General features: G+C 42.8%; 2 protein-coding genes across 4 annotated transcripts in view; one reads left to right on the top strand and one right to left on the bottom strand.

Moving 5' to 3' along the window:
- Nucleotides 1-5,972, bottom strand: part of smg7 (SMG7 nonsense mediated mRNA decay factor) — an 18,347-nt gene extending 12,375 nt beyond the window's left edge. The window contains exons 1-4 of the mRNA XM_046052085.1: nt 5,828-5,972; nt 4,956-4,987; nt 2,031-2,148; nt 1,789-1,921 (exon numbers count right to left, since the gene is read on the bottom strand). Coding sequence (XP_045908041.1) covers nt 1,789-1,921; nt 2,031-2,148; nt 4,956-4,987; nt 5,828-5,853 — 309 coding nt within the window. The 5' untranslated portion in view covers nt 5,854-5,972. The remainder of the gene's footprint in view (nt 1-1,788; nt 1,922-2,030; nt 2,149-4,955; nt 4,988-5,827) is intronic.
- A 3,198-nt stretch (nt 5,973-9,170) lies between these two features.
- Nucleotides 9,171-12,914, top strand: part of nmnat2 (nicotinamide nucleotide adenylyltransferase 2) — a 48,543-nt gene continuing 44,799 nt past the window's right edge. Inside the window, exons 1-2 of one of the 3 annotated variants that reach the window (XM_046052696.1) lie at nt 9,171-9,326; nt 11,255-11,505. In XM_046052696.1, coding sequence (XP_045908652.1) covers nt 11,421-11,505 — 85 coding nt within the window. In that variant the 5' untranslated portion in view covers nt 9,171-9,326; nt 11,255-11,420. Of the gene's footprint in view, nt 9,327-11,041; nt 11,141-11,254; nt 11,506-12,914 lie in introns of those variants that run through there. The other 2 variants (XM_046052699.1, XM_046052698.1) reach the window with 2 other exon arrangements.

Here is a 12,914-nt window from a genome sequence, read left to right as displayed (position 1 = left end):
CTTCAGTTCGGCGTTCAACACCATCATCCCGGACATCCTCAGCACCAAACTCACCCAGCTCACTGTGCCAGCCTCCACCTGCCAGTGGATCACAGACTTCCTGACTGACATGAGTCAGCAGGTGAGGCTGGGAAACATCACATCCAGCCTCCGGACTATCAGCACTGGCGCCCCCCAGGGGTGTGTGCCCTCCCCACTGCTCTTCTCCCTCTACACCAACGACTGCACCTCAGGAGACCCATCTGTCAAACTCTTGAAATTCGCTGACGACACAACGGTCATCGGCCTACAGACGGGAGGTTGATCAGCTGGCTCTCTGGTGCGGTCAGAACAACCTGGAGCTTAACACGCTCAAAACTAAGGAGATGATCGTGGACTTCAGGAGGAGCCCCCCCATTCTGCCCCCATCACCATACTCAACAGCCCTGTGTCTGCTGTGGAATCCTTTAGGTTTCTGAGATCCACTATATCCCAGGACCTAAAGTGGGAGCCCAACACTGACACCATCATCAAGAAGGCCCAGCAGAGGATGTACTTCCAGCACCAGCTCAGGAGGCTCAACCTGCCTAAGGAGCTGCTGATCCACTTCTACACAACCATCATCCAGTCTGTTCTCTGCACCTCCATCACTGTCTGGTTTGGATCTGCCACCAAAAAGGACAGGAGCAGACTACAACGGACAGTCAGGACTGCAGAAAAAATCATCGGTGCCAACCTGCCCTCCATTCAGGACTTTCCAGAGTCAGGAAACATCACTGCAGATCCATCTCACCCTGAACACAACCTGTTCCAGCTCCTCCCCTCTGACTCAGGAACAGGTTCTTCCCAGAAGCCATCACTCTGATGAACAGCTGATTCCTGACTCACAGTGTCAGGAACAATTCCTGTGCAATAACCTACCTCAAGATCAACACCTGCACATAATACTTAATACACAATTCCAGCATCCTTTGCACTCTGCTCACTGCACTATTCCATCTGTCTATATTGTTGTTGTTTATAGTGTGTGTGTGTATATATATATATATATATATATATATGTGTTCTCCACACTGTATACTGTGTCTGATTTTATTACTGCATGAGTTAGACATCGGAGCCTCGTATGTGCACATACCTGGCAAATAAAACTGATTCTGAAGATAAAACAGGAGAGTAGAAGTTAAAGCGTGAAGATCAGGATGATGAGCACCAGTTTCTCAATAGGTTTAGACGATCGTGAATAAGACAAAATAAATATCATACGCGGGTCGACTGGTGACAGACGGGAGATCAAAAAAGCAAAACAACAGAAGGTGAAAAGCCTGATTATTGGAAACCAAACCCAAATGTTTTTATTTGTCTGTTTTATATTTCCCTTTAATGTTTTATGTAAAGCACTTTGTTGAAATGTGCTGTACAAATAAACTTGCCTTGCTTAAAAATCAATATTCATTGATATCTGGTATCTCAGGTGTCAAAAGGGAAACAGGAGCTGTGTGAGAATCAGGATTCTTCTCAACTCATTCAGCTCTTATCCAAAGTCAGAGGTCACCCGCCTCTGGAGCAACGAGGGGTTAAATGTCTGGTTCAGGGACACATCGGTGGACGTGTCACAGCGGGGGATTGAACCCCCGTCTCTCACACCAAAGGCATGCGTCTTATCCACTTCTGTCTGAGAGAATATTTGGATTTTGTTGGACCAGAATCCTGATAAGGATTCAAAAAGGATTAAATTCAATGACGAGAACCAGAACTGACATTGAACCTGATCCTGCAGGTTCCCCCTGAGCTCCACCTGAATCGTACCTGTGTGTAGAAACCGCTCGCCGCTTCCAGAAACAGCGACAGGTTGGCCTGGACCTCGCTGCGGTTGGGGTTGGCTCGGTTCTTGGCCTGGCTCTGCAGTGTGGTGATCTGGTTCTTAAAAGCATGATTCCACCTGCAGACAGACAGAAATCCACCATCAGCGCCAACACGAGGCTGAAAACTAGTTCCACAAGTGACATCAGTTCTTCATCTCTGACGGTGATGCGGGCGGAGCAGCTTACAGGTCTTGCTCCACCTTCTTGTCCAGAGCGTACTCCAGGTCGGTCACCAGCATCTTCTGGTACAGATCCTGCAGGGCCTGCCGAGACGTCCACACCTCTGCCGCCCCCAGCTTCGAATCTAACACACGGGGAGGAATCAACCTCAGGAATAATGTTGTTGACAGTTTGATCACATGGTTCCTGATTTAATTCTTTCAGTGCCTGTTTTTTACGGCTGCATGTGAGTAAACTTGAGAAGTGTGTTGTAGGAAAGTAAGTATTTTACAAAGTAAGCAATCTAAAAAGTACCTTTACTGTCAACTCAAGTATCAAAGTGTTTCTCACAGACAACTTGGTCGGCGTCAGCTTATTTCACATTTCACCATTTTAATGGCTGGTCTGTCCAAGAAACGTCTGTGTGTTCTAAGTTTTAAACTACTGAATATTACTGATATTTATTTCCATCAAACGCTGCTTTATTGTATGTCTGTATAAAACCAATGCTGCCCTCGGCTTTCCGGAGCGTTCTAGTGACTCTCAGAGCGCCGTTTCCAGAAACAAAGCTGTAAGAAGCCGCCGTACAGCAGCTGCTCAGACTCAGTCAGAGCAGCTGGTGAACAGAGAGCAGCGTTCAGCAGCTGAAGAGCCAGATGTTTCCCTCAGGAGCTGGTGGAGACCAAACACAGAGCTAACAGGGAGAGAATACACCTTCCTGTAGCTCTGTAGATTATAATGACATGTCAGTGTTGTGTTCACACCTTGTTTCTGCTGGAAAGCCAAAGCTTACGCCGCCTCCTTCTCACAATACAAAACCTTCTACATTTAGGAACAACGTCTGGGCAAAGTGACAACAAGCAGCTACAGTTTAGGATCATTTTTAATTATTAGCTGGTCCACAGATTGTGTTTCAGTGTCAGTTAAATTACCTGATTAATTATTAATAAGTCGACAGACCTCGTCTCACAGTATTACCTGATTAAAGACCAAATGCTGAGAAACTGGAACCAGTACTTGAACAACAAAGTGATGATTAATTACTGTTAATGAAGTTGAATAATAATTTGTGTCAGGTGCAGCAGGATTTAACCCTGATGTTCTCCTCTTATGGAACTGTTTGGATTGATCTGTACTGTGTGACTACAATCTGAGGCCTCGTCTTTGAGGCCGACCGTCTGAATTCTTTTGACCAGAAAACATCTGCCTGCGACTGCAGATCCCACCAACACGTTTAATGAGCATTTGGGAAGTCTGAGGACTGAGGCTGACATCAAAAGAAGCAGCTGCCTCGATCACACCAAGCATGTCGGTCTTCCTGTTCAGGCTGGAGATCCGTTTAATCATCGTCAGGTGTGTCAGAGATGAAAGACCATCAGAGAGCGCTCGGGCCTGCAGGCTGAACGCAGCTTCCTCCACCAGACACTCTGGCAGGCGGCCAGCCGCCATGACGAGCTGCTGCTCTGCTCTAAAAATCAAACCGGCTGGTAAAAGTAGGCGAAGCGAGTGGTGAAATCTAAAGAGAGCCAAACAGCGTGGTCGGTGAGAAATCAAATCAATGCACTGGCTGCCGAGTAGCAGGAGGGGAGGAAGAGCCACTGAGCTGAAGAGCAAAACTTGCAGAAGTGACGCTTAGTCAGCTCAGATTATTCATTTAACACTTTCAATGACACGGGCTGCTGAATCTACAGCACGACAATATGACCTCAAATCATAATCACGATCAGTTGAACAGTGACAAGGTTTGTGATGAAAATATCCTCAACATTTAAAAAAGGTCCAGCGTGTCACATTCAGGAGGATCTATTGACAGAGACAATATAAGATCCATAACTATGTTCTCAACGGTGTGTAAAGACCTCACATAATGAACCGTTACGTTTTTATTACCTCAGAATGAGACATTTCTATCTACAGACACCGCGGGGCCTCTCACATGGACGTTGCCATGAGGACCACACGTATCATTTAGCACGAGAGCCGACAGAGCGTGTCGGCCACCGTAGCGGTGAGCGGTGGCTGAGCCGCTGGTTGCAATTCTCAACACTCACCACTAGATGCCACTAAAACTTTTAAACCTTTAAAGATGGGATGTTTCTTTTGGATTCAAACACGTCAAAAATCAATTATCTGGTAAATGGTAACTGATAACTGATCACGCCACCATTAAATATCAATCAGCAACTAGTGATTTTCACGGCATCGCTTGGCGAGCTTCATCTCCTCATCTACCTGACAGGTGGTGTTATAGGAGCAGTGCGATGTGTGTGCGTAGCGACCGGTGATCACACAGCAAAGTACATGAACACACACAGTGGGGAAATATTGTCAGGATTAAATAATAATAACCGACATGGGAAACTTACACAGGTTATAGTTCTGAGATCCCTTTGATTAATCGTCCAGCTCTGACTGAAACACTGCGAAGAAAGATCCCTGACTGAAACGACACCCTCGATGTTAACAAGGTTAACCCTCGATGTTAAACACGCACAGTCGAAGGCTGTAATTTCTCCAGCTTGCTCAGTCCTGAACCCCCTCTCATCTGTCCTGGACGTCCTCTCACAGCTTACACAGCTGTTAGTTGTTCAGATGTTATCATGTAAAGTGTAAATGTTGACATACATTGGGCATTTTGTTTTGGTTTTGTATTTTGCCGTGGTGTCAAATTGTTCTCAGGATCGTGGAATTTTACTGGCATCAGTATCAAATACTAAATGTGTGGTTTGGTGAGATCCCTGCTGTCATTACACTCAGCTTCATGTCAGTAAATAATAGAGTCTGACCAAGTACTTGGTCCCAACTTTCAATGCTTAAAAACCAGTCGGTGCTCAACAGGTTCTCCTCAGCAGTGAGGAGGATCACAGCTCTACAGTCTGAACACAAAAACGTGCCTGCAGTGAAAAACAAAGCAGCCTGAGTGAAGTGTCAGGGGTGATGGTGCAAACCTACCTGTCATGTCAGCCTTCAGGGCCTCTGCCTGTCTGCTCGGGTGTAAACAGAGAGGAGGAGGTTAGACAGAGACACACAAACAGCATGGGAACAGCTGGCCTCACGCATGCTAACATCAGCCAGCACTTCCTTATTGCACAGACACCTTGCAGTGATGCTACTGCCAACGTACGGCTCCATCCTTCAGTGAAACATTACACAGCTCGTATCAGATGTCGGCAGGAGGGCTCGGTGGTGGTGGTGGTGGTGGTGTCGGGCTCAGACTAATCCCTGGATCCAAAACGCGACGAAATATGTCCGAATAACAAACCCGTCGGCTAGCTAACAGCCCGCACGAAGCTAATTCACCTCCCGACATTTAAAACCAGCAGATTAAACGGGTGGACAGATTAACCGGTACACTAAAAAGATGAGAGAGACCGGTGTTAATTAATTCATTAACCATAAATCACGTTTAACGTGTAACAGCATCAAAGCTAACCTGATATGCGCAGAAAGTCGCTAGCAAGCTAAAGCTAACTAGCGACAACACACAGGGTTACCACGTCCGTCTGTGGCGGGTAAACACACATTTAAGATTAAATTCACACCAGTGGCGGATAACAAACATTTTATATAAGTACACCTACACACACTTTTATTCCAAACCTTCCAGATGTTTGACTCCGTTTGAGTGAGGTGACGGCAGAAGGTAGCATCGATTGTTTGTTGATATGTGAAGCTAACATCAAGCTAAGGGGGGTGGTCCCCCGAAGCAGCTAGCTTTAGCGTTAGCAACCGAACAAAACACTTCACCTGCCGGGTTAAAGTGTCCGTTTCTGACAACACCTGTACGGCGGGAGGACCGGCAGAGGACCCCGCACCGAGCTTACCGTAGGTACTGGGCGCAGAGGTTCATCCTGACGGATCGCCAGTCTATCAGACAACGACTGGTCGAGAAGCTAACGCTCCTCCCGGCGCCATATTGTTCCTGTCTGACCCACACAGGGCCGGAGGGAGGAGGGAGGAGGAGGGAGGGAGGAGTGGGGGGGAGGAGGGAGGAGGAGGGGGGGGGGGCAGGTTTCGGTTTCAGGGGGGAGGAAAACCAAAGAGAAACAATGATAATAAAATAAAAATATAATGTTTTATCTATATTTGGACTCGTTTTTTCCCTTCATAACTAAAAAAATACTTAAAATACACAAGAAACATAACACGTGAGCTTAATAATAATACAATTAACATCTTTTTACCAGTGAGGGAAAGACTATAACAATAACTTAAGTGCCAGAAGTCAGAGTGTTTGGGGGCAATTGCGTAGGTGTCATTTACACTGGGGACGCTGGGACGTGTCTCCGGCCCTTTTTGAAATAGCTGATTTTGTCCCCGTCACTTTTTGAAAGCATTTGTTAAAAATGTTCTGAAAAATAGCTTGCAACAAGAAATGCTGAATAACAAATGTAGGTGCTATGAGAAAACATGCAATGCAATGTGAATATTACAAGAAAACAGATCTACATTGTCCAGAAAAAATTACTTAAGCTAAAAAAAAATGCTGCTTTATATCCCATCATATTTTTATAATCTGAATTTTCCTTTATATAAATAAAGACATTTCCACCTTAAATTGCTGCAGAAAATGTCTCCAGACTGCAGGAAATTAAGTGTTTAATTAAGTGTTCAAATCTTTTCAGATGTCAGGCATCTTCTGCTAAATTCTCTGTTCTAACTTCATAAAATTGCATCTTACACGTGAACTAATTATTCTCAATCATTTGGTCTTATCCAATCAAACCACTTTAAATCCGCTATGCAGACAAACTGACTTTGCTTTTTGCACCTTTGTGATATTGTCTCATAAAGACGGACTCTCTGTAAATCAGTACAGCCTTGTTCAGTTACGTCCACTTATTTCTTCTTTTTAACTCAAAGATCTCTGACAAGTTTTGGATTTTGAACTTTATTTTGAGTTTTCAAGTTTCAAAAGTTAGACTTGCATTAATTTGTTGTGTTGACCATCTGAGACTTTTATGAAATGTGTTGACTAAACTAAAAGGAGGCAGGTGTGTGGGGCTCAGAGCAAGAGAAAGAAAGTAGAGTCTTTTAAGCCTTGGCAAAGTTAAAGCATGGACATAACTAATTATACACCGCAGATATAAGTCATGTATTTAGATTCCAACTAAAATATAGACACTTTTGTGGTAAACAAGAAAGGACTGGTGCCACCGGTGAATAATACAGAAATGTATGTTGGACTAGTTAAGGGACATTTTCTTGCACGGATAAAGTAAAATAATTTTTTGTTTTAAGTCTAAAGTTGAAACAAGTTCAGTTAAAAAACAGCTATGATAACTAGAATACACAACATTTTTTTTATTCAACCTTTATTTAACCAGATGATCTCATTGAGATTTAAAACCTCTTTTCCAAGAGAGACCTGGCCAAAATAGCAGCATATTGACAAAGCACAGTTACAAATATGAACACGAGCACAACAATAAAGAACAATCAACAAGACCCTTACGATACATAAACAAACAACATTAGACCACTTAAAAGATTTCGCAACTGCAAATCAGTCTGCAATGTGTTTCAGGTGGACGGGGCAGCATAACTAAAGGCCTTCTTAGCGAGCTCTGTACGGACCGTAAGTACAGATGACAAATACAAGCTATCGCAGCGCAAATTATAGGAACTGATGTTGCATGATATATAAGTGCAAAGAGGGGAGCATATGCAGCATAGACTAAAAGTGAGCCAATGTCTGGGCCACCTCACTGATAATGAATGCCAGTTTGTCATTTTGTACAAGGTACAATGGTGTGTTGATGCTTTACATCCAGTCACAAACCTCAAAGCACTATGGTAGACAGTCTCCAACAAAGACAAATGTTTCTATAGAGCAGGTCACTGTAATCGAGTGCAGTGAGACAGGTTGCACCAACCAGTCTCTTTCTGGTTTTCCAAGAAAAACAGGCTTTGTTTCTAAAATAAAATCCTATTTTTAGTTTGAGCTTCTGTACCAGTTTGTCAATGTGCGACTTAAAAGAGAGCTGATCATCAATTAATATAGGCTACCCAAGTATTTGTACAATTGGACTTGTTCGATCTGCTCACCATGTATAGTAAAAATACTTGGAAGACTGTCCAGAGACTTCTTAGATTTTGAAAAAAGTATAATCGTAGTTTTCTCAACATTCAAAACTAGCTTAAGCTGAAACAGTTGTACCTGAACAAGGTTACAAGCAGATTGTAAATAAGAAAAAGCTTGATGTTAAGTAGCATTAAATAAATAATGGTATCATCAGCATAAAAATGTAAATGAGCCTGTGGGATGTCTTGTCCCCAAGTTATTAATACAAAATGGTAAATAAAAGTGGACCCAAGACAGATCCTTGCGGTACACCACTAGATACATTCAGTGTTGCAGATTTGAGATTGTCAAAACAAACACACTGAGTTTTGGTAAACCAGTCAACAGTATGGTCAATGTAAGAAACACACACAGAAAAACAACCATATGTAGTTGAGGAAACGGAGAGGAACAGATGTGGATGAACAGAATCTGGTACCGACTGGTTTTAATATCCTACACCGTATCTGGGGTGACAGAGGACGCATACAGATCACTTATCAGAATCTACCTATTTTGATTAGCCTTCACCCTGATAAATTAGAAATAATATTATAAATCACCTGCTGTTATTTGTTTATTTGTTTCACTTGCTTTTATGTAATTTATACGTACCAATTCTATTTGCTTCACCTATTTTAAATGTGCTGGTTTCTCATCTTGAAAAGCCCTTTAGAAATTAAACTACTATATTGTTAGTATTATTATTATTGTGATGGACAACTGATGTGTTCTCTGTGGCGCCCCCTAGTGTCTGTGTTGAACAGTGAGGAGTCTGTCGGTCCCTTGTCTTTGTCACACCACACTTCTTTTCTGTGGTTGCTGTTTTTTAATTCATTTATATTTATTAATTTATTTCCATGCTCCTTCGTTTCTCGTCTTTGTGTCTGATATAAAACAGTTACGATGTTTTCTTCAGCCAGAGGACGCTGTCGAGCGTCAAACAGGCAGAAAACAGAACAGAAAATGATTCTGCTGGCAGAAGTGAAAGAAAACAGATCAACCAGAGTCCTGTTTCCTGTTTTAGTTTGAAGTTGCCTGCGTCCGTGTTGTCTAGCTTTGTTTCCTGTTCACTCTGATTTTCCCTGATGTGTTGCACCTGCTGTTCCTCACTCCTCCCTGCTTCTTTGGATCTTTGTCACGTCATTGTTGTTGTTGAGCGTCTCGGTCTGCTCAGTGTTCCAGTTCATCATTAGATCCACGTTGGATTATGTTCTGTTCAACTTGTGGATCATCAGCTTTGTTTGGACTTCTGACACGTAAGCCTGGATCATCTGGTTATATTTAATTAATATTAAATTAACATTAAAACAGCTAAACACTAAAACACGAACATCCACTTACCTTCAATTTATAAATGATATGTTTACAGTTTGCTTTAACACGTACATGTCATCATCCATCACTGTCAAACATGAGTCCTGCACAATGTATCTACCGTATAGATACATGACCACTTTATATAGTCAATATGCATAAACTCCCTTGCACTTGGTATTTGTTTACAATTTAGAGAAATACTTACATGTTGTTGGTCATTGTTGCTTTTTGTTTATATTTATATATTGAACCTTTTTTTTCACCTGCTTGTATGTCTACCAGTGTTATAGTTAAATGTCTGTGCTCAGCTTTGTTGTTCATGCTTTTAGCTGCATGCCTATATATTTAAATAAGCCATAGCCTTATTAAGCTGTTACAGGACCTCTTAACAAGACGGCAGCTCCCCTGATGGATCATGGGTAAATAGATTTCTACAGGCTGTGTGTTTGTGCTTTAACGAGTTTCTTTCCAGGGCCCGTATTGATCAAGCTTCTCAGAATAAGAATACTGCTAAGAACTGACTTAATAGTAAAAAGAATTCTTGGCTCAAAGCTTAAAAGTTATCAAGCATCATAGTCCTAATTTGAGTGAAGTGTAGGACTAAATCAGTCTTGATTAAGTGTGAGTCTTGATTTAAGACACTTTGCTTTGCCGCAAACATGATTTTTGATGACGATGTAGCCAAGGACCAATCACTGAAGAGAAGTCCTTATTTAAGAATATTCTCTCTGAATGGTGAAATTCCTCAGAGGAGTTTATATTCAACACACATTTAACAATAAAGAATATTCAAAATAATACATTATGACATCGGCCTACACACTAATAAATGAAAGATAAAAAAGTTTCGCCTACTGGGGGGGAAGTAGATGAAACGCGTGACAGTGTGCGGAGCTGTGCTGTAATTGTTTCCATGACAGTTTGACTTATTGATGGTTGTGACGGACACAATCATCAGCATTGCTGCGTTTCCCCTGTGGCAAATAAACGAAGCGTCATCTCCACCTTCAGTTTAACTGAAAACGCGTGACTGCGTAAAGTCAGAGGTGAGATGACGTCGCTCACCAACTCGCTGACAAAGCACGGTCCGACCCCGTCTGATCAACTGCGCGTCCTCACATAATTCAGAAACATCTTACTGTCCTGAAAGATGCACGTCTCTGTCTCCACAGCGCCATCACAGCCCCTACCGGCAGCTCCTGACCACCTGAGAGACCTCTCCAGCTGGCTGAAATAACTGGGAGAGTCAGAGTGATTCTTAGCTTTGACAAATCTGATAACTTGCTTTTATACTTAATTTTGAAAGTAGGAGTAAATTTCATGAATTCTCAGCACTTAAGACTAAAATGGCATTTTGAGAAGTTTGATAAATACCGACCCTGATCAGAGAGGCTGCTGTCAGCTGACCGAACCTGTCGGAGATTCAAGTAGTCAGTGATATTATGCTGCTGTATCTACCTTATCCAGTAATATATGAGAACTCTAACTCTCTGAAAGCCGCAATTTGGTATTATGAGTACTTTTACTTTTGATACTTTCAGTATATTTGGCTGATGATTCTTCTGTACTTTAAAGTAAAAGGAAAATTATTGTAATACATTTTTACACTTTCACTTTCCTCCGCTGCCCATCAGACTGTGTTTGAGCTCCAAATTATTTCATCAGCACAGGAAATGGCTCCGATTCCTGTGAATAGAGCCACGTTAAACTCCTACATCTCAAAATATCAAGTCATTCCAGCTTCACACTGAAGGTTTCAACGTTAATTTTATTCTTCTCTGTTAACAAACACATGAGCGATGTTTAATTATCTCTTGGCCTGAGGTCATAATTAAATCAAGTCATGATGTGAGTGTCTCTTTAACAGGCTGACGCTGCTTCCTGCCGCAGACTCACCAACCTCGCCTCTCTCTCTGTCTCTCTCTGCTGCGGCTGCTGCTGCTACAAACAACCGACCACAGAACCACACAGCACCGGCACCGGACCGGACCGGGACACAGGACAACAGAGGAAGACCGAGACCGAAAGAAACCATGACAGAAGCCACTAAAACCCACGTCATCCTGCTGTCCTGCGGCAGCTTCAACCCCATCACCAAGGGACACATCCATATGTTCGGTAGGTTGGGGGGGGGAGTTGTTATTAGAAGATAAAGATCACCTGAGACCTCCAGAATAAACAACACACACGGATCTGAGCTAAAAACCAGGAAAATATGACTGAGGTTTGGTGTGTCGGGTCTGGTCGCTGTCCAGCTGGGTGGTGCTGAAATGGGCGACCGCCCGACATCCAGCGGAAAATGCCGACAACACAAAAGAAAGAACCGAATAACAACACATGGAGAACAGAGCTGACCCGAGCTGAGCGCCGTGTGAACGCGTTTTAGGACGTAAAGACACGGAAATGTTCCGTGCTGAACCTCCGCAGGCCTCGCGCGCCGTGTGGCGCAGCCCACAAACGGAGCCTCCGCTGACGGATCCTCCGGAGGTTCAGTTCGTAGAGACAGAAACACGATGCAAAACAAACCAACTAACGCAAAGGCCGAGTGTGAGGGCCGCTGGAGCCCGTGCAGCGGGCGGTGCCTTGCTCAGAGGCTCCTGCGTCATTAAAGAGGCGCTAAGAGGCCTAATGAGCTCAAACAGCTGCAGATTAATTATTCAGATTTCTGCTGCTTTTTCTAAATGACCATCGCATGCAGCTTACAGCCATTAATCTGTTCATCTTGAACTGTTTTATAAGATATTACGTGTGGCTCAGTTCTGATTATCTGCCCGTTTTGTGGGTAAAAAACAACAGAAGAGCATCCCATAATTTCCACCTTAAAAGGGGCCTTAACCCAATTATGGCTTTCGAGCGTTTTGGCAAATATTTAAGGTGTTTTTACCCTTTAAATTGTGTTTAATTTATTCATTAATTCGAATCCTAATTTAAAACAAAACACATCACACTACACGTGATCGCAGAGTTTTATTAATGCCTTTAAAACAGTGTGCTCTTGATTTCAGTCTTTACTCCACCTGATGAGACGTCTCACCCGAGAAACTGATTTACTGAAAAGATACAGATAAAGATAAAAGCAAAAAAACATTGAAAAGACTAAAATACACATTTAAGATAAATATAAAATTAGTAAAATAAAATAAAAGGGATAAAATAAAGTCAAATAAGATCGGGAAAGGCTCTCCTATAAAAGTATGTTTTAAGAAGGGACTTAAAAGAGTTCACTGACTCAGCCGACCTGATTTCCTCGGGCAGGCTGTTCCAGAGCCTCGGGGCCCTGACAGCAAACGCTCTGTCCCCTTTAGTTTTCAGTCGAGACTCTGGAACAGACAACAGACCTCTGCCCGAGGATCTCAAGGTACGTGCTGGTGCGTATGGGACTAAAAGGTCAGAAATATAACAAGGCGAGAGGCCATGAAGAGCTTTAAGAGTAATCAATAGAATTTTAAAGTCAATTCTAAAACATACTGGGAGCCAGTGTAATGAAGCTAAAATAGGAGTAATGTGGTCATATTTCTTTGTTCTGG

The sequence above is a fragment of the Micropterus dolomieu genome, linkage group LG06, assembly GCF_021292245.1.
Source record: "Micropterus dolomieu isolate WLL.071019.BEF.003 ecotype Adirondacks linkage group LG06, ASM2129224v1, whole genome shotgun sequence".
Classification (NCBI taxonomy): Eukaryota; Metazoa; Chordata; class Actinopteri; order Centrarchiformes; family Centrarchidae; genus Micropterus; species Micropterus dolomieu.
Note: the sequence above shows the minus strand (reverse complement) of the source record. Positions and strands in the feature narration are given on the sequence as shown.